Source organism: Pecten maximus, chromosome 3 (genome assembly GCF_902652985.1).
Source record: "Pecten maximus chromosome 3, xPecMax1.1, whole genome shotgun sequence".
NCBI classification, from domain to species: domain Eukaryota; kingdom Metazoa; phylum Mollusca; class Bivalvia; order Pectinida; family Pectinidae; genus Pecten; species Pecten maximus.
In genome coordinates, this window is record NC_047017.1 from 25637781 (window position 1) to 25663024 (window position 25244).

The window sequence follows — 25244 nt, forward strand, 5'->3', positions numbered from 1 at the left end:
GCGCAAGCGTTTGAGTGCCACACAGAACTGAAGCATATTGCCGACCACGATAAACACAACAATGGCTGCCCCCATTATTGCGAAGATGGATTAGAATAGATCGAGCATTATTTTTGTTTTCAGAGAAAATTTTATTGTTTGAGAAACACACCACTTTCCATCAGGATGACCTACACAGATGCCTTCATTCCGTGGTTTAATAGAACGTTGTCAAAGGCATGATATATTTTGTTAGCCTCAAAATAGCAAGAGCACTGGCGAAGTGATTCAACACAATTTACTGTTTTACGTTTCGGCACGCATATGTTTCTGCAACTTGGCAATATGCTTGAATATTTTTGAAAAAAAAAATTTAATTGATAAGTAACTATCTATGTTAACAACTCAGTAGATTTCTGCTAGTGTTGTTCCGATTAATCGATGATCAGTCGTTTTACCTCTAACTTAGTCAGACATGGTGTCAGGGCCAGGGGAAACTCGGGCTACCTCTGACTATGACGAATCGATCAGTTTTTTATGATCGATCATGGTTGGACTATTACATGGACATTTTCAAGATTTACAGCTGACTTCAACAATTAATAAATGAACAATATCACTGGTAAATTTAAATGAAATTCATTAAAACACCATTTTAAAACATACCTATAAGATGCCTACACACACCCACAACATTTTCCCCTATTTTGGTTAATGTTTCTGCAAATATTTCCCTTTCTGTTCATGATTGATCAATAATCGATCCTTGATTGTTTAAGAAATGGTGATGATCGATCATGAAATTTATAGTGATTCCGAACACTGCTTTCTGCCATTGATGCATAAGTCTGGAAGTTAATACATGTATGAATGCTATATATACTGAATACATGTCTGTTTACAAACAACTAATTATTAATAAAGAAGTACCTGGTACAGGAAATTTACCGAAATAACCAGCTGCCACAACAATTAGAACTGTCTGAATATGTTATCAATAGTATACACGTGTAATACATTGTATTACCTTGTGCTTGAATTAGTATTCACCAAAATACATACACGATTGCAACTTATGTACAAATTGTTTTACAAGCCCTGTGGTCCCAATGACTTATAGTACATTTGTGCAGAATGTATGAACCTAGAGGGACTTCGAAAATCATCTAGATTTTATGAAATTCCTTGTTTTTCTTTTGTAGGTGTTTATGAAAGGTTCAGAAACTGATGTTTTGGACAACAAGATGCTTCAAACAAGTGATGTTGAGGTACCAAAATTACTAGAAATGCTTGGATTTCTCATCAACGAACTCCAGGTACAAAATGACAGCATATATGTATTTATGTTTCGAAAATATTTAATGTTTATATCTTGCCTTTCTGATGTTTTAAGAAAGACTGTGTAAGCTAGTCGGCACCGTACTGTTTTTAGGGAAAGATAAACACAAGTAGGCTTAATCTAGGCCTTTTTTTTAACTACATGTACATAATTATTATAATCTAATCTCAAAAGACCACAAAAAACAAATTCTTTCACTCTCTCTCCCTGGCTCCTGTCTATGTATTCTGTTCAGAGGCCTGCATGTTCCCTCAGTGTCTGACCTTCTCTTTCAAAATTTCTCTTTTTTCATCTTGAGTAGTATTCCACAAATCTTAGATTACATTTATTCCCTGACATATATTATGGGATATGGTGTGTAGTACTATTTTTGTATTTCAGATCTACCAAGAAATGTTGAAAGAATCATTGGAAGAAAGTCAGATTGATATTGAGACAGTTGATAGTAACAGCATGGACACCGAAATGGTGGACAAATCTTCACAGGGAAATGTCGGTATCATAAAGGAAGAACATTTTAGTGAAAAAATGCAGACAGAACCACCAAGGACTTTCCAGGATGCCAGTGTTCAGACAGAGGATGTTGAAGTTTGTGACATACCTGCAAGTTTGTGTAAAAATGAAAAAGCTGAGAGCACAGGAATTTTACCAGGAACCAGTAGTAGTTGTGGATCAATATCTAATGGTAAATTGTTTACAGTTCAGGTCCGTTAATCCTTTATTAATTCTTAATTCCTTATGATCTAAACTAGCTGGATTGTTATATAGACAGCTGGTACAATCAATAAATGCAACACTTTGGACCAGAAAATTAGTACACTGACAGACCAGTGGTTAGCAGAAAAACAACAGTTTTGGTGACTGAATTAGAGGCCTGGCTGCTTGAATATCTACAATGTACATGTACTTTGATATCTAAAAAATTACCTTGCAATTCATTACACAAAAATCTTTTCTTTTAATACTATATTACCATATCATATTAAAATACTGAAGAAATCTGTAATTTAATTATTGATTGATAATTAACCAGATGAATTTTCATAAAAATATTATAAAGTGTAGTGATGACTGCGTATTGGATGAAAACGTCAATGATATCTGCCTTTCGGCTCTGTGTCATCAAAACCTACTGTTCTATTATGTTAATATTTATTGATTTAAAAATTTAAAAAAAAATGGTTCAGATGAAATCTGATGGTTGCTTTTATAAACTTATGTTTGTTAGTGTTAAACCTGGAACTTCAATATCAGGCAACTGAACTCCAAGCCCTGTGTATCAGCCTTGAACACATATATGTAGATATTGAATGTACAGTGTATGTATAATGCTGCTTATCTGTAAGTGACATGTCTGAACTGTCAATTATCTAAATTCCTGCTGTGCCTCCACGTAATGCCAGTTTTCCTGTTTATGAAGTCACATACATCCAAAAATTTGCATAACTAAACAAATTACCCAGTGTTTTATGCTATATAATTCTTTTTATTATGTTGAATTTTAACACCATCAAAGATGATTTTGTCAATGAAATTGAAATGTGTGTCATTGCTTTTTATCTTATGACAATTTTTATTGTAATACTGATAATCAGAGTTCATCTGATGATTACTTTTCATGTTAAGATTCGGATGCCATCACAAACAAGGAAGATAACTCTAGACAGGTAGATGAGAACCTGGTACAGATACGAGCTTCAAAGTCAGAGGTAATTGCATAGAGACATTTTAGTTATTTTCAGATATGACTAATGTTTAATTATCTTTAAGATTGAGAGATTGATGCATGGATAAATGTGAATGGCACATCAAACATCAAACATCAAACAATGTTGATCTGGATATCACTCTTTGAAAACATTGTCACAATAAATGTTTTTTCACATTTGATATTAAATGAACTTTCTTTTTCAAATCATTTTCACTTTTCATGAATCTGAAAATTTCAGTGGTCAAATGATAGCAATGTCGCTTTTTCTTTAGATAGATAGAAGAATTGCTGCCTTTGTGGAAAAAAAGAAGTTTGAGGTTAATGAACTGAACAGGCGTGAGTTCTGCAGTGTGCAAGGCCCTGATGAAGGTGTGTTATTGTCAGGTTACTCTACACAGACAAGTGTCACACAAAACAATGTGTGTAAGAACAAGACTTGTTGTTAAGCAAGTGTCTGGCCATTGTTAAATTGGTTCGTTAGTGGTCTTATTTTAGCTATTTGTACAACTGCAAAGACATGGAAGATTTCATATTTAATTTCAAAATCTGATAAAAATCACAAGAACCTTTTAAAGCAAAATCGGTCCAATAGAATAGCTTCTACTACAGAAGTACCTGTTGAGTTTTTTTTTCTTCAAATTTTGAAGCCTTCATGTAAACATCTTCAATATAAAGAATCAATTGAAAACACCATTTTTTATTTTATGTTTGACAGAAGCAGAAAACAGCTGTGCCCGTGTTGATTCCTTATTTTTCACAAGAGCTGATGGAAAAAGTCATATCAAAGGTGACTTTATATAAGTACAGACGTACTACCTTTTCAGTGACATCATATTAAAGCCACATATCTGTGTTGTAACCTGGAATGTCTTGACTAATCTATCCTACAGCAGTATTTTGGTCTAAGATTATTAGAGAACTGTATATTTGTGAGACAATTGAACTATTTAAATTTGTCAATAACAAGTACATTGTACATTCTGTTGTGTTGTAGTGAGTCGTGTTGTGAACCTACAGGGTCCTCAGACTCAGATTCCTGTCCACACAGAGGATGCTGTTCAGTCTAAGGCAGCGGAACAGAAGAACAAGCTTCCCCAGGGGATAGAGGAAAGACTCTCCAACATGGAGAAACATCTGACTATCAATAAAGGTACAGATTCCTGTGCATCACACATCCAGTGTATACATGTCTTGGTGAAATGATGGAATAGCTCTTATGAAATGTGGTCCTGTTTTAAGGCCCCAGGGATCAGAGGTATAGAAAACCCAGATTAAAGTTACTATTTCTCACAGTGAGGTCTAAGTCATGATAAACTAGAACTGTCGCAAGGATGTCTGAAAAAAACCCACTCCTAATTCTACTAGGGTTTCTACTCTGCTTAAACTCTTGTTGATCAGAAGTGCTAACTATGCAAGTTTCATAAAGTATGGATAAAAAACAGTACGAGGTGATGTCCAGACAAGATTGGGTCTATAATCGTAGATGAAAGGGGCCTAACTTCCATTAAGATAGGCAAATTTGAAATAATTAGCCCAAGTACATAATCTTCAGTGGGTAGTAATTACATCCATAGAGTTTTGATGAAAACTATAGGAAAAAATCCATACACAGATAGACAGATGGATTTATGGACAGACAGACGGACGGATGGATAGACCACATGATTCCAGCGTTTGTCTGGTCTGTCCTGTTTGAACGATCTTTTACCTCTATTGTACATCATATTTATACAATACTTTCCTGGTTTACTTACTCAATACAAGGCTCCTTGATGAGATGTTAAGCACTACTGTAGCCCCACTATACACTGTCACATTGTCAATGTTGCATACAGTTTTGACATCATTTTAACTGTACAAATACTGCACTGTTGTTACAGGTCTGTTGTCAAGCAATGATGTGTACACCCGACTGAAATTCCTGGAAGAGCGCATCCTTTACCTGGAGAGCTTGTCTCCAGAATATTTTACATTTCAGGTCAGTATCTGCCTTGGTTGAATACTTTTTTTCTATTGAAGTTGGATCTGAGATTAACTGTAACTGTACAGGGCCCATGCCTATTATCGTGATGAACATATTACTGTGACGTATATTGGAAGGTCAGTTTTAATTCACATGTTACCAGAAGCTATTGTTTTTATGTGAATGAATACTTACCATGATACAGAACATCAATCGCTGAAAAAAAAGACACCACGATAATACAATATTCTGTGCTATTTTGTCACAGTAATATATTTGTCACGATAATAGGCATGGACCCTGTAGAGTTATATTTCTGAACTTTTCCTTTCTTGTAATTAAAACTTTTCATTTCACAGCCACTACATCAAAAGAAACCTAGGAAGGAGAAACGAGACACAACTTACAGGATCCCGGAGGAGGAGGTAAATACACAGAATTACTCTTTATATTCGTAGTAATATAATCCCTATCCTGATGCCAAACTCAAAAATGAAATTGGACCAGAAATGAAATATGAAATGTCATTTAGAAAAATTTGATAAAGGGAATCTAGCATGTGATAAAAATACTACGTAATTTGATCTCATGCATAATAGGTACTTTATGATGAAGATTTGTATTTCTGCAATAGTTTTCAATAAAACATTTTATTTACACATTTCCAATAAAGCAACATAGGTGCAGGGTAGTCTTTTCATTCCGTAATGAAGCGACAAAGCCTTAAATAGCACTTTATATACAGTTTTAATTTGAGACAAATCCTTGTACATGCTTGGCATTTGCAGCTTATTGTTTTTTCAGAATTATGGATTCAGTTAAAAAGAATTTAATCCATGGTTTTACTGTCCATTTTACAGGTTATGAGTGTATTGGATATAGACCTGAGGATCAAACAACTCAAGGAATCTCTGTCAAAGAAAGCATCCTCAACTGTATTATCGTAATAAACATGTCAATGGCAGATCTGTCTAATGTTTGTCTGTAATGCTGATAGGTTAATAAGCTGAGTAAAATACATTGTTCTGTGGAGTTGAGGCAATAAGCTGAGTAAATACATTGTTCTGTGGAGTGAGGTCAATAAGCTGAGTAAATACATTGTTCTGTGGAGTCAGGTCAATAAGCTCAGTATATACATTGTTCTGTGGAGTGAGGTCAATAAGCTTAGTAAATACATTGTTCTGTGGAGTCAGGTCAATAAGCTCAGTATATACATTGTTCTGTGGAGTGAGGTCAATAAGCTGAGTAAATACATTGTTCTGTAGAGTGGGACCAATACGCTCAGTAAATACATTGTTCTGTGGAGCGAGGTCAGTAAGCTTGGTGACCTCTGGTTCAGATGATTGAAAAATGTTTTTATTTGTGTTATCATCTTTTTTCATGTCCCCAAGTAAGAAATGGCTGGGGTATAGTGTTACCCATGTCCTGTCAGTGCTTGTGTTTCTATGGAATCCTGCCCTATCCTTAATTACTCAATTGTTTGCTCACCTGACCTTTATTCAAGGTCATGGTAGTCGAATTTGTTAAAGCAATTCTAATGCAATCATATTTGGGTGGTAGGTTCCTAAGATAGAGCTCCAAAAGTTTGCAAAAATAAATTACCATGAACTATATTTAAGGTAAACTTGTTATGATATTCAAACAAATTGTTCTGATAAATTAAAAAGGCCCAGAATCAAGATTTAAGGCTAGTAATATCCTTGAATCATGTCCAACAAAGTTTGCGAAAATAAATTGCCCTGATCTGTATCTATGGTGACAGAAGTTAAATTTGTTAAACATTCAAATGCCTAGAATAACGATATTTGTGTGTTAGGTTCCTGGATAGATCCCCAAAATGTTTGCGAAATACTTCTTTGATTAACTGATAGGCCTAGAATCAAGATATCTGACTGGTAGGTTTCTAGTAGATGACACCTGACAAAGTTGGAGGAAGAAAATGCTCTTGACACTTTTTCATGGAGTCAAATTTGTAAGGACACAGAAGTTCTTTTGATTAACTGAAAGGCAGAGAATCATCAAACCAGTGAATACCAGATGAGAGATGCAGGCTCATTGTGCCTCTTGTTACAGAGAGTATCCAGTACCTGAAAACTTCACGCACACAATCTACCATAATTAAGACAGTGTGTTCAGTACATCATCCCTTGGGCCATGGTAAAGGTCAGGTTAATGCAGCTAAAGACAATGTCAGGTTAATATAGTTAAGTCAAGGTCAAGTTAATACATCTAAAGTCAATGTCAGGTTAAAAAGCTAAAGTCAAGGTCAGGTTAATACAGCTATTAAAGTCAAGGTCAGGTTAATACAGCTAAAGTCAATGTCAGGTTAATACAGCTAAAGTCAAGGTCATGTTAATATAGCTATTAAAGTCAAGGTCAGGTTAATACAGCTAAAGCCAAGGTCAGGTTAATACAGCAAAAGTCAAGGTCAGGTTAATATAGCTAATGTCAAGGTCAGGTTAATACATCTAAAGTCAAGGTCAGGTTAATACATTTAAAGTCAAGGTCGGGTTAATACAACTAATAAAGTCAAGGTCAGGTTAATACAGCTAAAGTCAAGGTCAGGTTAATACATCTAAAGTCAAGGTCAGGTTAATACATCTAAAGTCAAGGTCGGGTTAATACAGCTAATAAAGTCAAGGTCAGGTTAATACAGCTAAAGTCAAGGTCAGGTTAATACAGCTAAAGTCAAGGTCAGGTTAATACATCTAAAGTCAAGGTCAGGTTAATACATCTAAAGTCAAGGTCAGGTTAATATAGCTAAAGTCAAGGTCGGGTTAATTGGACAATGAAATGACAAACTACGCTGATAATATCAAATATTTATTCAAACAAAACTTGATGATTTTTAAATAGTTATTGTTGCTACACATTGTTAATTTTCAAACATTTCATACCAATTTATTAAATGACCTAGGTAACCTATTGAATTCCTCTGGAAATCTGTCAGAAAAATAGAATGGATGAAATGAACATTCTGGTGTATCTGTTGATATTTTTATTACCAGGTACTTGGCACTGTCTCAACATTCATTCAAACTCATTTTTGTGTAGGTTTATAAAAACCCATTAGAACAAAAACAAATATGACCCAGGAACAGCTTTTTTTTTATCATAAAACTGTTTCCATTTTGGGTTAATAACTTAACAAAGGTTTGTCTCACAAAATCATAAACATGTATATTTTCAGGAAAAAAACACCCCAGACTTCCAAGTTGTCATTGTACAATTTGAAAATATACATATACAAGAGATCTTGGCGCCCACCATTGAATGATCTTTATAGGTTCCATGTCAGATTGATCTTTTCTCTACTTTTCTCTTCCTCTAAGTGTTACTAATCTGTGTAAATTCAGAAACAGCCCTCTAGTACTATTCAAACAAGGGGAACCTATATATAAAATTTAAGATTTAGCGATAATGGCTGTCTGTCGGCCATGTTGTTTTCGGATTGGTCCCAAAATGCAATACCAGGGACCAAGGGGAACCTACATATGAAATTTGAGAAAGATCGGTCCCAAAATGCAATACCAGGGACCAAGGGGAACCTACATATGAAATTTGAGAAAGATCCTTTCAGTACCTTCTGTGAAATAGCAATAACAAACTTCAATTGTCAAAATCCAAGATGGCTGCCTGTCGGCCATGTTGTTTTCTGATTGGTCTCAAAATGCAATATGCATAACTAGGCACCGAGGGGAACCTACATATGAAATTTGAGAAAGATCCCTTCAGTACTTTCTGAGAAATAGCTATAACAAACTTCAATTGTCAAAATCCAAGATGGCTGCCTGTTGGCCATGTTGTTTTCTGATTGGTCTCAAAATGCAATATGCATAACTAGGCACTGAGGGGAACCTACATATGAAATTTGAGAAAGATCCCTTTAGTACTTTCTGAGAAATAGCGATAACAAGAATTGTTTACTGACGGACGGACAGAGGGACGGACGGACGGATGACGGACCACGGACGAAGGGCGATTTGAATAGCCCACCATCTGATGATGGTTGGCTAAAAAATCAAATAAATAAAGCCGTCACTTCTCTTACATGACATTAAATATTGCCAACGTGACTTTAATGAAGTCAGGAACACATTCTCTAAACACTCAATGTCTGTCTGTGAAGATGACTTGTTCTCAGAGACTTTACCGCTATAAACAGTTTGATGTTTAAATTGTAACAGACACTCTGTTAATAACCAAAATGAATCAGTAGGCTGTACAACCAGTTTCCACAGAACGGACATGGATCAGATGGAGAGAGGATAAGTTGGAGAGATTAGACACTCATCTGTCTAACATGCAACATCTAATCTTCAACAATGTAGACACATTGTTCAGGCTGCCATAGAAACAGACAAGCATCCACCTTGAAGAGTAGATACCCATCTGTTCTACATGTGCTACCAGTGGTGTTCTGGCTGCCATTAGAATTGACAAGCACCAATCATGGGAGATTTCACAGCAGACGCCAATCTGCCATACAGGTGTTAGGAATACGGACAGCCATTTGCCCAATGTCCTCTTGATCCTGTTTAAAATAGATGCAAAATGAAAATTTAGATCAAAATATAAATGGCATCAATCTACATCATTTCATACTTTAAGAGTACATGTAATGGCTTTGGTAATTATTCACAAACTTTCAATCATCCAAAAATATGTGAAATTGGATGCCCTCTCACACTTACATACAGTACATTCTATCGGCATTGCTGTTATAGTTATAGTGGGCTGTTTTCACTAATTTGCAAACCACTGACGGAGTCATGAAATCGAATGCAAAATCCATGAAAAAATGAAGTTGCTATGTGTTAAAATTGAATCAGTTTGTAATTTTCTATATATAGAAAGTGTGACTTTGGCCTTGACCTACATAAAAATAAACTTACCACATCTAAAACATCTTCCATAACCACCAAAGTAGGCCCCTCGTTCTCCATGGACATAGTCAGAACTGTCATCAGAATCATCAGAAGAATTCATAGAGTTGTCGCTGGCACTTTCAAAATGATCACTATCATCACTGGAGACTACCCCTCCATCAATATCATCATCACTTGGTATACCAATAGGTGGAGCTTCTGGAAGTGGAGGGTCTGCTGCTGCCCTATTTCTACCTCGACCTCGCCCCCTTCCTCGGCCACGCCCTCTTCCCCGCCCATTTCCTGATGTCCCTGGTTTATCCTGTTCTGCCTTTATGGCAGCCTCAGCTGTAAAGGGATATGTTTAAAATGAATTGTCATAGCTTATTTTACTTAAATGCCGAAAATCCTGTTTAACATACACCGTTTTGATTATGAAAACACAAAGGAATATATTTTTGTGATTATTGATTAGTCCATACAATTCAAAGAATCAACAAATTCAGAAATAAGAAACTGAGAAATATATTACACAGAACAATGAAACAAACTGTTAACCCTACATGATGTTTTCAATATATCCTAGTTTTATTGCTAATGAGAAACTGACTACACTTAAACAGGTACTAGATTATAACCAAGATTCATTGATTTAGATCATATATCAATACACAATTTATATTCCATAACAAACGACACTTAATCAACAAGAGGCCCAAAGGGCCTTAACGGTCACCGGAGATTTGAAATATTTCTAAATTGACCCTTTTTGGCCTCACCCATCAGTCCTAATGGGGTCAGTCTATGAAGAGTATTTGATTCTAACATATAGTTGATAAGACGATTTTGGAAATTTCAGTCAATTTGACCCTTTTTGGCCCCGCCAACCAGCCCCTGGGGGTCAACCAGGGCCAACATGTACATAACATCAAACTGTAATCCCATGCTGATAATTTGAACCAAGTTCGAATGAATTCCAATACAAATCCACGATTAATAGTCAAAAATGTGATTTCCCTATATAAACTATAGTAAAGTTTACCCCCTCCCCAGGGGCAAACGTGAGACCCCAGGGTCATGAAATTCACAATTTTGGTAAAGCACCTTAAGACCCTTCCATCTATGAAGAGTATTTGATTCTACCACATCTGAGAGTAGGGAAGAAGATTTTTGAAATTTTAGTCAATTTGACCCTTTTTGGCCCCGCCCACCAGCCCCTGGGGGTCAACCAGGGCCAACATGTTCATACCATCAAACTGTCATCCCATGCTGATAATTTGAACCAAGTTAGAATGAATTCCAATAGAAATCCAACAAATAATAGTCAAAAATGTGATTTCCCTATATAAACTATAGTAAAGTTTACCCCCTCCCCAGGGGCAAACGTGAGACCCCAGGGTCATGAAATTCACAATTTTAGTAAAGCACCTTAAGACCCTTCCATCTATGAAGAGTATTTGATTCTACCACATCTGAGAGTAGAGAAGAAGATTTTTGAAATTTTAGTCAATTTGACCCTTTTTGGCCCCGCCCACCAGCCCCTGGGGGTCAACCAGGGCCAACATGTACATACCATCAACTGTCATCCCATGCTGATAATTTGAACCAAGTTAGAATGAATTCCAATAGAAATCCAACAAATAATAGTCAAAAATGTGATTTCCCTATATAAACTATAGTAAAGTTTACCCCCTCCCCAGGGGCAAACGTGAGACCCCAGGGTCATGAAATTCACAATTTTGGTAAAGCACCTTAAGACCCTTCCATCTATGAAGAGTATTTGATTCTACCATATCTGAGAGTAGAGAAGAAGATTTTTTAAATTTTAGTCAATTTGACCCTTTTTGGCCCCGCCCACCAGCCCCTGGGGGTCAATTAGGGCCAACATGTACATACCATCAAAGTGTCATCCCATGCTGATAATTTGATACAAGTTAGAATGAATTCCAATAGAAATCCAACAAATAATAGTCAAAAATGTGATTTCCCTATATAAACTATAGTAAAGTTACCCCCTCCCCAGGGGCAAACGTGAGACCCCAGGGTCATGCAATTCACAATTTTGGTAAAGCACCACAAGACCCTTTCATCTATAAAGAGTGTTTGACTCCACCATATCTGAGAGTAGAGAAGAAGATTTTTTAAATTTTAGTCAATTTGACCCTTTTTGGCCCCACCCCTCAGGCCCCTGGGGGGTGGGGACCATATAATTCACAATTTTGGTTGACCTTCAGCCATAGAAACTTTCTGCCAAATTTCATTGAATTTTGTTAAGTGGTTTTGGAGAAGAAGTCGAAAATGTAAAAAGTTTACGGACGCACGACGGACGACGACGGACAAAAGGCGATTAGAATAGGTCACTTGAGACTTCGTCTCAGGTGACCTAAAAATCAGAATTTCTTCATTTAATAGAGTTACCTTTGCGAGAGGCCACTAATTCTACACGCTGCTGTTTGAGGTCGTCACTGAGATGTTCCACCATTCTGTCTATATAACTGTCTAGCACAATTGAACGTACTTTGGATGCAATGGCTGTCCGACAGATCGGACATTCCTTCTTCACCTTCATCCATTCTTCTATACAGCTGGCACAAAATGCATGGGAACAGTTTAAAGATGTGGCCTGTGTAGGTAAAGATATTAAAAGGCATCAATTTATAGCATAATGGTTTTATCAGTATGACAAAAATCTAAATTTAACTATGCCTTAGTCTTTGTATAATTTTAATTGATGGAAATAGAAAATGCACATTTTTATTTCAGACCCTTGATACTAGCTTACAGGATTGGACCGAAAGCAACATTAATTCAGAGGAAAGACCTTTTAAGTTAGGTGTCAATCAAAGGAGATGATTTTTTTTTAATGACAGATGAGAGGAATATCAAGTCCTCCTGAATTAAACATACAAATGAACTTTAGAGGTTAACTTTTTACCTGTACAAAGAGTTCATTACATATGCTACATTGTAACTCTGTCTCCATGAGATCAGCAAAGTTTGACAGGATGTCTTCCCTTGCCTGTAACATGGCTTCCTTCTGCTGGTCCTTCTCCGCCCTAGTGTCATTCAGTTGACTTTCCAGCATCCGCTGTTCTGCTTCCTTCTTATTAATAACACCATCAAGTTTTTCTTTTTGTCTCACAAGTTCTTCTTGTAACTGACGATCTTTCTCTTCTATGGTCATTTTAAGATTGTCTTCAATTTTTTGTTTTTCTGTTAGCAGACGGTCTTTTTCGGACTGAAGTTGTTCTAACATCTGTGCTTCCCTATTGAGTAACTGATTTTCAAGTTCTTCTTTCATTTTTTCTTCCTCCTCCTGAAAATGTCATAAAAATTTATTTAGTACACATTGTCACATTCATCATGGCAATATATATGCAATGCTCAATTATTAAAGGAGTTATTTTCTCTTAATGGTTTAGATTTTCAGTTTTACCAAAATTTCAACATTTTTTTTAACAAAGAAACAAAAAGTAATTATTTTTTCTAGAAAATTGAAACCAGAGTAGTTATTAATTCATCTGTTGTAATTTTTATTTTGAATGGATTTATTTTTTCTTGATTTTGTTCTTACCACGAACAGTGATAAATTGAACCACCTTTGAAAATAATAGCTTCCATTTTATTTTCGCTAAATTTAAACTTTGTAAAGTTTTCCCAAACCAGGGAAAATCTAAATGTTTTACAAGTGTCCTAAGTATTGTGTGTTGTTCAATTTTCTTTGAAAAGATACATATTTTCTCATTATAATGTTATTTAGACCAGGGGAGGCCATATGCATACACACAGTCCTTACACCTGACTGGCGAATGATAATTAAAATTTGGATATATTTACCCTCTTCTTTGTAAGTGCAATTTCCATTTCTTTTTCTTTCTCTTTCAACATAACATTTAATTCTCTTTCCTGGTTTTCTCGTCTTTTCTTTTCTTCTTCAAGTTCACTTCTTATTTCATTTTGTGCTGCTTCTTTTTCTTGTAACATTTTTTGCATTTCTGCCATCTTCGCTTCATACTCCTTCAGTTTCAAGTCAGCTTCACTTTCCTGTTGTTTGAGTTTTTCTTTGTAGTCCATGAATGGTGACCAATTTTTGTCTGTGTTCACTCTGCTACTCCTTCCAGGCGTGCCTTTGCCATCTCCTTCTTCATCAGAACATCCAAGTTCAGGTTGAGAACTTGATACTCGGGAATCACTTTCTGGCCTTTCGGTAACTTCCCTTTTAATAACTGGTGTCACTCTCTTACTGTCACAGTCTAGTTTTATTCTCTTCATTGGATATTTTCCAACACAATTTTCTTCATTTTGAGAATTATCTTGCGAGGAGTTTTGACGGACACGTTTCACTTTAAGATTTTTGTGGAATTTGAATATGAACTCTGCCTTATCCTGTGATGTCTTTGCAATACCAAGCTGTACAATGTCACCCTCCTCAAGTGTATGTGGTTTGTTAGCCACCAGTCGTACATCATTAACATACACTCCGTTGAGACTCTGCAAACAAAAGTACCGTAACTATAAAAGACATTGGGATGGAGAATATAAATACCTCAGAAAAGATGACTTGACTTCTGAAATTGCTAAATAGTCAAGGGTCAACTGGAAGCCTTTACTATGGGTAACTGAAACAATGACATAGGTCATCAAGATTCCCACATTGGCGCCCACCATTGAATGATCTTTGTTGGTTCAATGTCAGACTGTTCTTCTCTCAACTTTTACCCCCCCCCCCCCCCCCCTCTTAATAATCTGATAACATGAACAAGTGGAACCTACGTGTCAAGTTTGAGAAACATCCCTCCAGAATTAAAAAAAAATAGTGATAACAAACTTCAATTCTAATTAATATAAGATGGCCAGCCGCCTGTTGACTATTCGGTTTTTCTGATCCAAAATTTTAAATTTGATTTGCACAACAAGGGACCAAGGGGAACCTACACATGAAGTTTGAGGAATAACCCTCCAGTACTCTTTAAGAAATAGCGATAACAAACTTAAATTATCAAAATCCAAGATGGTTGTCTCTCGGCCATTTTGCTTTTCTGATCAAAATTCCAAATTGAATTTGCACAACTAGGGACTAAGAGGAACCTACATATGAAGATTGGGGAATATCCCTCCACTACTTTTCAAGAAACTGTGATAACAAGGATCTGATGATGGTGGGCTAAAAAGATACCTATATAAAATTTGACACAAAGACTTTGACCTTTTGTTAGTTGACTTTGCTTTTATGTCATAAAATAGAATATATTCACTTATGAAGTGATATAAAATTTGACCTTGACTTTGGAACAAATGACCCAGACTTGTTGAATTAACCCACATTTGTTCATACTATAACATTGTTTATTTTATATGTGTTATTTCCCAAATATGAAGAAATAATGTTAGTGTTCAGTAACTTTATGAACTTTACATGTGATTACAAAACATATTTACAATATAGTTCTATTTTTATAAATTGTACCTTATTGTCTTTGACTGACCAAGTCCCAGATTGAGATTTCTTCAGGGTTGCATGGCAGCGTGAGATCATGTTGGATAGAAGACATACTGTAACGTCAGGAGATCGGCCAATTGTTACCTTGAATCGAAAAAGGATATCAAATTTATTCAAACATATTTAATGTACAATTTATATAACAATTATAATAAGGTTATTCAGCAAATCAAAGTCCCAACCAGAAGTGCAATTATATGCCAAGAAAATACAGATGATAACTTCATGTAGGAACTAATTATACAAACTAAATGTTTGACAGACCTACCACATTCAATATTCAATAATTGCAATTGTGAATAAATTCAGAAATTGATCACAAATGTTTGGTAGGGGGATATCTGAAGTTAAAGGTAAGTGAATCCATGCCCAAAGTAAGAAGTTTCAGTGACAGGTAGTGAAGGCAAAATGAATGGAGCCTGGACAAACTTTTTCTTTGATGTAGGCCAAAAAATATATAAGTCAGTGACCTACTTTTGGTACATGCTATTGCTTCAACTAGGTGAACTCATTCCCTATCGTATGAAGCTCCTGTGACACACAGGGCCATGTCACCATTGTATTGTTTAGTAAACACTTGATATGTCTGTTTACCCTAAGAGTCATAACCTGTGAGGTCCTGTGAGTGACAAGCTTATAGTATTGTGTAGGAGAATGTTTGACAAAATTCTGAAACCTAATGAAGAGATTTCCCCACTTGAGGTCATTCAATGGACAATGCTTTACACAGTTACATAATGGGCACTCTCTGAATCTGCTTATTAATTATCTCTAAGTCACTTTAAACTAGTTCTCCCTATAAAGTATGCTAAAGCAGGGGAATGATAAGCAGTATAATTCTTAATATACTACTCATCTTGGCAAAGAAACTTTGTCATTGGTACAGTGTACATTAGCCCAATTTTCCTCTGACCCTAACACAACGTCTGGTGTAGGGGCAGAGCACACTACTTTATGAAAACATGGAATTCTCCAACACCGTTTGGTATCGCTAAGATTTTGGCGCAAACACAATAAAATCATGTGTGAAATAAAACCTACCTTACATACATGGATAAATGAGATACTTATTTACCCCAGAAAACCCATTTAGTCCCTGATCAGTGTTATATTCTGTCCGTATAGACCCCGCTTTATGTTGGTCAAAATTTCACATTTGACGCAATGCCATATTGCTAACTATATATTAATATAACAAAATGGTCCGAGTGAAGAACTTGATTTGGTGAAAGACACAATATGGTGGAAAAAAATATTGGGTATGTTACCCAAGGAACAAGAGTTAAAATATCTCAACACTTTACTTCTATTAGCAAGGTTTCATATTTACAAACAAAGACTTAGAAATTGTCTTCCTCATATAAATGGCTTTAAAAACTAATTAGATATTTACCTGAAAATAGAAGAAATAACAGGGCATCCAGTAGACCCTTGAGAGTATATTTTTGACTCCCCAAATTGAGATCTGACTCTTGGGTTTGAAGGGACATGTCTATTTGACATATGTTTTGACCCTTCAGATTTCTCAGAAATAGTGAAATTGCTAAAAGTCAAGGGTCAACTGGATGCCCTGAACTGTAATATTTAGAAATAAAATGGAGTACAATAAGTTTGAAAATAAATGGTCGATATAAAATAGATTTTTTCTCTAACTGAAAATACACCACATATTTGTATTTATAAGTATATATATACATGTACATGATGTATATGCATTCAGTAAACGTGTGAAAGTGAGTGTGAAAGCTGTATTAAATGTTGTAACCAATAAGGAAAAAAAATCCTTTATTTTTTTTATTATTCTATTCATTACTTGCCATATACATGTACATACCATAAATAATTAATAATAGCTACTTTCAATAGCCTTTTTATATTATATGCAGCTCTAGATATAGCTATTAATCAAAGGGAGATAAGTCTCAAAAAATAGTACTCGGGTAGCTTGCATTTCTGCTGTATCTTAAAAATCATTATTCTTTACTACACAATCATGCAACATCGTCAGTTTATGCAAGTGATGGTCAACTATACATATATATGTCATAACTCTTCAATACTATATATGTTCACTTATGAACTTCTTAATACTGTCAGCTATATATAATTCAACAATGGTACATCTTTATCTTAATTGTTCAATACTGTATATTTATTAGCCATCAAACATTGTTCAATATATATACATGTACTAATTTTCTAAAATGTTATATGCCTTATCACTGACACCCTTGATGCTCTTCACAAAAAAAACCGATATTGTGTTGCTGTAAAACTGTATCTATAATTGATGCTTTTTCTATGTATTTTATGTACTCACAATATGCAAAAGGGATGAATAAAAAGATTTTCATAACTTAATAATATTGCTAACTATACGGTAGATATAGGTCATGGGTGGCCTAATCACCCTAATCAGTGTGCGATGGAGCTAAAAGAAAAAAAATACAACATTTATTTCTATATAGTTTACCGCTTATAATTTGTAAATAATGTATTCTTGTATTAGATATAACAGGTTTTGGGAAATAACAAGCTTAGTATTCTTGATATAACTATGCAAAAACAAAAACACAAAAACTGTTATTTGGACTTTTCGGATCATTACGTTAGATCTACGATTCAGGTGATTAGTTGAACTATCACATACAAAATGGCGGGTCAACACTCAACAGTGTGAAATTTTGACTAGCAAAAAGCGAGGGTTTATGCGGACGGAATAGGACACCGATTAGGAACTAAATGGGTGTTTTGGGGTAAATATATATCTCATTTATCCAATTATGTAAGGAAGGTATAAGGTCATGCCAGGTTTTAATATGTTGCACCAAAATCTCAGCGACACAAAGCGGTGTTAAGAGAATTCCATGTTTTCATATAGTAGTCCACTTAGGCCCTACAACACTCCAATAATATTAGAGGTTAAGACGACAGGAAACTTTCGACAGGCTGTCATGTAACCTCTAATTACCACCGTACATAGGACCTGTTGCTGTGACACCTTATTAATGTCATTTAAAATTAAAGTTATAATAACTCACATTTTATACGATGTGACTTACATTATTCTAATAAGCTATGATAAATAAACACAGTTGCAATATTGTGTCCATATATCTATATCAAAAATTAGTGATTATTAGCCTTTCTTGTCGTTCAAGCGTAGGTCCCATTTGTATATACTGCCATACTTGTTTTGATTGTGACCTCTCTGGGTTATTTCCAGTTTATCCAAATTTGGAGATGAAAAAGACGAAACAAATGAAACGCTGTGAAAATACTGCGTTACTCCTATCTGTTTCATTTGTGTTCTGCATTTTAAACGCAAAAGTTGTTTTAGTGACCCAATATTTGAACACAGTAGCTAGGTTGCAAGTGAATTATTGTGGATTTAATTATATTTAAGAGGTGTCCATCAACAGTTTGTGCATAAATGGATTAATACTTTATCAACAAGTAAGTGTACACATAGTTGTTAACATGAATTATCGTTCTAGATGGTTTATGAAACTTTTTTTGTCGCACCCCAGAATCAGGCCGCTGACAGCTACAAGAAACGCGCTGATGGGATATGAGGTTGTAATATCCACCAATGTAATCAGGTGGAATAAGATCTCATATATGTATAGGAGTAGCCCTACGACATGGTGTCAGGGCCAGAGGAAACTCTGGATATTATACATGTATCCATCTTAACTTGTTTTTTGCACTGCCTGTGATAAGAACATTAAATTAACTCGTTCAAACTGTGATGAACATTTGCATGCCTGTTTTAGCTTTTCTGTGTGCGACATATTATCTTGTATTGTTAGTTTTAATTCTGTCCTTCGTAGAAATGAGCTAATGTTTGTTGTTAAAATACATGATACAAATAACAATTCTTGTTTCTTTTCAAGCTTCTGTTGTAGCGGAATAGCATTTAACAGCTGATGCTTTTCCGTTACAACAGTAGCTGCAGTGTAGGCAGAGTATGAATATTCTTTCTAGGAAATAATGTAAACAAACAGTAAGATATATTAATAACTACACTCAGTAACGTTACTGTAGTTCACTACTGCACGGTATATACAAAGGTCAGTCGATTTTTTTTCTCAATGCATACCTCGTCCTTATCTGATAGCGTAATAAGTCTATGTTTCTTGACATTGTCTCCCAACCGATATAAACAAGTTTGACCTGAAGTATCTGCCATCCTGCAAACTCCTGGGCCGCGCGTTTAGTGCCTTGTTTAAAACGTCACCAAAAGTGTAGATTATTTTGTGAGCTCTCTGGACATTTCATTGACATGTTCATTTACACAATGATAAAGCAAGAGAAGCTGCGAATGGATGTTAGGCGCCGTTCAAACCAAGCGTTTCGAAGATCCACCTTTTTTTGGACATGCGCAGTTGCTTTCTTTTTCCTCGCTGCCATTTTAGATTGCACAAGCACGTGTAAGTTACTGTAGTTATATCGTGCGATTTCACATGATTGTGATACCATATGATTTTCAGCATACATTAAAGTGATGGCGTTTATTGTCTAGTTATTTTCGAACGTGCAGCTATCGTGCGGTTGACATTATCTTTCATTGGAAAGCTCAATAAGGTATCGCTGCTGCCAATAATGTTCCGATGTCGGATGTGAATATATATTTTACCAGGATAATTATTACACATTGCCTGTAATGACATTCTTTGTTATAGTGAAAGCTGTTATCCACAATCGAAAAATACTATATGTCACGTCGTTATTGAAGTCGAATGGATATTTATTTGACGACACGAAATATATTTTATTTAATATGAATTTGTTGATTTATTGTATTGATTCTATATATATACGCACAGGCAAAGTGAACAGAAGTGATAAAGACTAATATAGTATATCTTCGCTAGCCAAGGCTTCGGTTCGTGGAGTGAAACGTAATTCAGAAGCCTTGGCTAGCGAAGATGATTATAGTATAGCTTAATTATTTTGGTTTTGTATTGTTCAACGTCCTTATTAGCCCGAGTTTTCTCTGGCCCTGTCACCATGTCTGGTGTAGGGCCAGAGCGCACTACTATATGAAAACGTGGAATTATCCGACACCGTTTGGTGTCGCTAAGAATTTGATGCAAAAACAATAAAATCGGGTGTGACATAACACCTACCTTACATATATGGATAAATGAGATATTTATGTACCCCAAAACACCCATTTAGTCTCATCTAGGTGTTTTATTTCGTCCGTACAGGCCCTCGCTTTACGCTAGTCAAAATTTCATACTGTTGACCCGCCATTTTGTAAGTGACCTTACGACTAACCACCCAAATCGGAACGCAATGGACCGAAAAGACCACATATCATTTATTGTGTTTTTCTTCTTACAAAGTTTAAATTATGAAAACTAAGTTGATTATTTCCCAAAAGATGTTATATTCCATTAAAAAAATCATTATTTATAAATTATAAGCGGTAAAATATATAAAAATAAATGTTGTATTTTTTTTTCTTTTCGCTCCATCGCGCACAGATTAGGGTAATTAGGCGGACCGCGACCTACATAGTTAGCAATATGGCGTCGAGTCAAGTATGAAATTTTGACTAGCGTAAAGCGAGGGTCTATACGGACGGAATAAAACACCTATATGAGACTAAATGGGTGTTTTGGGGTACATAAATATCTCATTTATCCATATATGTAAGGTAGGTGTTATGTCACACCCGATTTTATTGTTTTTGCATCAAATTCTTAGCGACACCAAACGGTGTCGGATAATTCCACGTTTTCATATAGTAGTGCGCTCTGGCCCTACACCAGACATGGTGACAGGGCCAGAGAAAACTCGGGCTACGTCCTTATTAACAGCCATAGATGTAGATATCATGACTTTATAATACTTGATTTCGAAAATGTATTACTGTGCATCCTTAGCATAAACTCTGAGCATATTACAATTACTTGGTAAGAATTGGTCTGACACCAGTCATGGCATATGTGCCTAATCAACCTTGATGAGACCAAGTCTGTATTAACATCATTAACACTGACACTCTTTTTCGGATAACCAAGAGGGATTTTCTTAAGATCCGACCATTATAATCAACATCCATAGATTTAGCTTGTTAACATTCCAATAACTTGTAAAAGACGATCAGTCATGGGATTTGTTGAAAAAAATTTTCTGGAATTGCTCTAGCCTCAATTGAATTCAAATGATCAAATTGTTAAAATTCGTAACTAACAAGAGTTATGATAAGCATAATGGATGCAAGTTCCAAGTCTAAAATTGCAATAATGAGTCGCACCAAAGGTTCAGTCATTTTGAAAATATATCATTTTAATGACTTGCAAGTTTATTTTTACAGTATCTACAGATATGTCATTTTTGTTAAATATTTATCCTGTATGTAAAGAGTAAACAGGTTGGACTATGTATCACACAGCTAAACTTTCCTCAACATCAACTTGCTTGATTTGTTACACTAGTAGCTTGCATATCTCATGAAACAAATTGATGCTTTAATTAGATATCCTCTTATTTACTGTAGGTAAAAATGCAGTTGTTCGTTCGTGGAACCAAGACACACACCTTGCAAATTGCAGGTGATGAAACTGTGCAGGATGTCAAGGTAAGTTGCTATAAGAAGAGAAGACATGTTCAGAATCTTAAGAAGAATTATCAACAAGAACTACATATAATTATATGTTTTGTCTGATCCACTTTGTCAATGTAGTAATTTTTAAGCAAACTTGAAACTTTTATGTGAAATGTTGTCACTGGAAAAGTAACACCATAGTCTCTTTCCGTGATTTTGCCGTAGCCATAACAAAAAAGGGTTTGTCCTCCTTTATAAAAACTAGTCTATTAAACTTAAAGGACTGTAGCTCTGACTTTGAGCAACAAGTGTGCGAAGCCCTTCCAGGATGTTGCAGGAACTTTCTAAGTATCTTTATATTCTAAAATTAATGATTTTTTTGTTTTGTTTGAAGCATGTTAAATTATAAGCTTAATGTTATTTTCAGACATTCCTCAATGGTACTGAAGGATTCCCTTGCGAGGAGCAAGTCATCCTGTATGCTGGCAAGCCTCTAAGTGACAATGTCAAGCTCATCAGCTTTGATGATCTTGTCACCTTGGAATGTGATGTCCGTATGCTCGGAGGTTAGTTTAATCAAGTGCCTCCAGTCATATATCTGGAAAGTGGAGACATTTATTAGGTTACAGTTGATTTATCAGGGGCCAATATTTGGATCGGATTCTTTCTAACTTCAATCTTATATTTCCTTAACAAGTTTATATATAAGTTTTATATAACAAATGAAAATTGAAGTGGTCAGTTTTCCAAATATATTGAACTGTACATGTATGCATAATGGTACTATCAGGGGTGTTAAAATTCACTTGCCTACATCCTCAGCAACCAAATTTTGGTCAAGTGAAAAATGTTTGTACACTTTCCCTGGGCAAGTAAGATATTGCAAATATTAGAGCTGAAACGAATAGCAGATTTTGGCATTAGAATATTCGTTTGGTTTATTCGAATGGTATTCGAATATTCGGGAGTTATATCGACACTTAAGAAAATGTAATTATTCTGATTTAATAAACTGGACAGACAATTGTAAAGCTTTAAATAATTAACAGTGATATAAACAACTGAAGAATGGACCAGAACTAAGTTGGAATCTCGCTTAAATAATCGTAAAAAACTTCACCAAGTTCGCCTTTTGACGACAACATTAACATGGCTGGCCTACCTGATTGACGTGCTTGTGGCTGTCATATTGTCAGTGTCAAGAGAAGGAATTTTTGCGCTATAAGACTAATGAATAATAAAAAATGAACGTTCACTACATTGGGTCTGTTAATGCTATACATTCATATACAATGTACTGGCAAAATAACATGAAATAAAACGAACGTGAACTGTCCACATGGTAAATGTTCCTCTATCAGTTGATCATGAGTGCTTGTAACCGGGAATGTCGCTATTGTTTTAAAACGTTTTATTGACACTGACGTAATTATAGTATGGCGCACCACATGGTTGACAGTACACAGTGCGGATATGAAAGATAGCAGCATTGTACCTTATTTTTTACGATGTCATGTCAAAAAAATGTTTATATCTTATCATTCATGCGTTTTGGAACTTATTCATGTCAAAATATTTATGTTAAACTGAATGCTGGATTGGAACAGAAATCTGACATTTGAACACGTTTTAAATGAGTTTGAGATGATTTGCTATGTTAGATGTATAGTACCTTTTTACATTAAAACCCCCAAGCAAAGCTTACATTCTGCTTTAGATTTATTGGAATCTAGCTGTAGATGCTCCCAAACTCAAATGGAACGTTTGTACATATTTCAGATCAAAGGAATAAAGGGTAGTAAATATCGAACCGAATATGCAAATACGATTCCACTATTCAAATATTCGGGGAATTGGTATTCATTCGCGAACATTCGAACAATCGTTTCAGCTCTAGCTATTGCTAACATGATTTTCATTCAATTTCTTGAATTCTGTGTGAATTAGGAATTTACCAGAATGATTAGTGTAGTAGTATGTTAAAATACAATTTGATAAACTATTAGTAGTTGAAATATCTTAATTTTCCGTGTTTGTAAATCAAATTTTTGAGGTGGGAAAAGTAGGCTGCTGGTGAAACTCTGAGGCCTTCATTTCACTAAAGTTTTTAAGACTTTCAAGCTGATGATAATAATAAACTGAAGTATGGAATCATGTTAGAAAGAGTTAAGTTACTGTGATACTTGACTCAGTGATTTTGAAGTCCTTTGCAGAGTTTTATTATGAAGAATATAATTAATGGGCTATAAAGAAAGGAACCATCTTGATGGATGTGTAGTCAGTTTATCTTGAATTGATGTTTAATCACTTATACATTATTTTACCTGCATTTTTACAGGTAAAGTCCACGGCTCTTTGGCTCGTGCTGGTAAAGTGAAGGGACAGACACCAAAGGTAACAAATATACTTGGTTTGCTTTCTAGTCGCAGGCAGTCAAAATTGAGATCACTGAATAATATGAATATATTTTCAATGTGTTTGCTTTGCCAACTTCATTAATTAGTTGATAGTCCTGAAACTTCCTACATTTACACAGTCATCATCTCTTGTGATATTTTAATCAGTTTGGATCAAAACTTAGGTCACTGCTACTATAAATTACCACAAATGATAAGTTGTTGGTGTAAGGCGATCCATATCCTCTTCAATTCCTTGTTGATTAATGCAAACTATATATTCTTAACATATGTTACCACAATTTATTACTTTTCTTGCAGATAGATGTACGAAACATTTCTGAAACTTTTAATTTCAGGTAATCTGATCGGAATGTGTTAATCTATAAAATAAGTTCCAAGCGGCAAATAATTGTTTCCATTGCTCGTTTTATAGGTCGACAAACAGGAAAAGAAGAAGGCTAAGACCGGCCGTGCCAAGAGGAGGATGCAATACAACAGAAGGTTTGGTGTAACCGTTGCCACATTCGGCCGAAGGAAGGGCCCCAACGCCAACTCCTAATTTATATGTCTTGACACTAAGTGGAGTCTAGTTCTATGTGCAGTATGGGGCACGAGACAGCAAATTTTTGTGTGGACATTGGGTCATCTTTTATCCAGCAATTATTTTGATCTACTAATCCATGTATTTCTGTAAATAAAACTAGATTCTCATTAAATCATTGGGATTTGTTATCAATTAGTTCTTGTGACTAGGTATTTGTGAACTTATGTTCATTGTACATCAGGAATCAAAGTCTTAATGAAACAACTACTGACAATCTATACTACTGCCAAATGTGATATTAATAGCTAAATCTTGTTGGGATGATGGACTACAAGTTTAATAGTATGTATCTATGTCATGGTCCACTTTCAAGGTTACC

General features: G+C 35.3%; 3 protein-coding genes across 5 annotated transcripts; 2 read left to right on the forward strand and 1 right to left on the reverse strand.

The window, feature by feature from the left end:
• Positions 1–46: 46 nt before the first annotated feature.
• On the forward strand, positions 47–5962 carry LOC117323705 (MAP3K12-binding inhibitory protein 1-like). 2 transcript variants are annotated; one of them, XM_033879118.1, is made up of 10 exons: positions 47–216; positions 1182–1295; positions 1700–2003; positions 2945–3027; positions 3302–3398; positions 3745–3816; positions 4024–4179; positions 4910–5007; positions 5352–5417; positions 5853–5962. In XM_033879118.1, exons 1-10 carry the CDS (start codon positions 166–168, stop codon positions 5937–5939), a joined length of 1128 nt encoding a protein of 375 aa, XP_033735009.1. In that variant the 5' UTR covers positions 47–165; the 3' UTR covers positions 5940–5962. The 2 variants fall into 2 exon arrangements, with proteins under 2 accessions (XP_033735009.1, XP_033735010.1); XM_033879119.1 differs by having other exon boundaries at positions 72–601.
• Positions 5963–8928: 2966 nt separating this feature from the next.
• Positions 8929–19636, reverse strand: LOC117323706 (E3 ubiquitin-protein ligase RNF8-like). The gene is made up of 7 exons (XM_033879121.1): positions 19463–19636; positions 15328–15444; positions 13698–14351; positions 12796–13176; positions 12279–12483; positions 9888–10208; positions 8929–9526 (listed from the first exon to the last, which is right to left on the reverse strand). Exons 1-7 carry the CDS (start codon positions 19550–19552, stop codon positions 9486–9488), a joined length of 1809 nt encoding a protein of 602 aa, XP_033735012.1. The 5' UTR covers positions 19553–19636; the 3' UTR covers positions 8929–9485.
• A 48-nt stretch (positions 19637–19684) lies between these two features.
• Positions 19685–25037, forward strand: LOC117323707 (ubiquitin-like protein FUBI). Of its 2 annotated transcripts, none has more exons than XM_033879122.1 (5): positions 19685–19793; positions 21875–21955; positions 22350–22488; positions 24261–24316; positions 24755–25037. In XM_033879122.1, exons 2-5 carry the CDS (start codon positions 21881–21883, stop codon positions 24878–24880), a joined length of 396 nt encoding a protein of 131 aa, XP_033735013.1. In that variant the 5' UTR covers positions 19685–19793; positions 21875–21880; the 3' UTR covers positions 24881–25037. The 2 variants fall into 2 exon arrangements, with proteins under 2 accessions (XP_033735013.1, XP_033735014.1); XM_033879123.1 differs by having other exon boundaries at positions 19746–19947.
• The last annotated feature ends 207 nt before the right edge of the window (positions 25038–25244 follow it).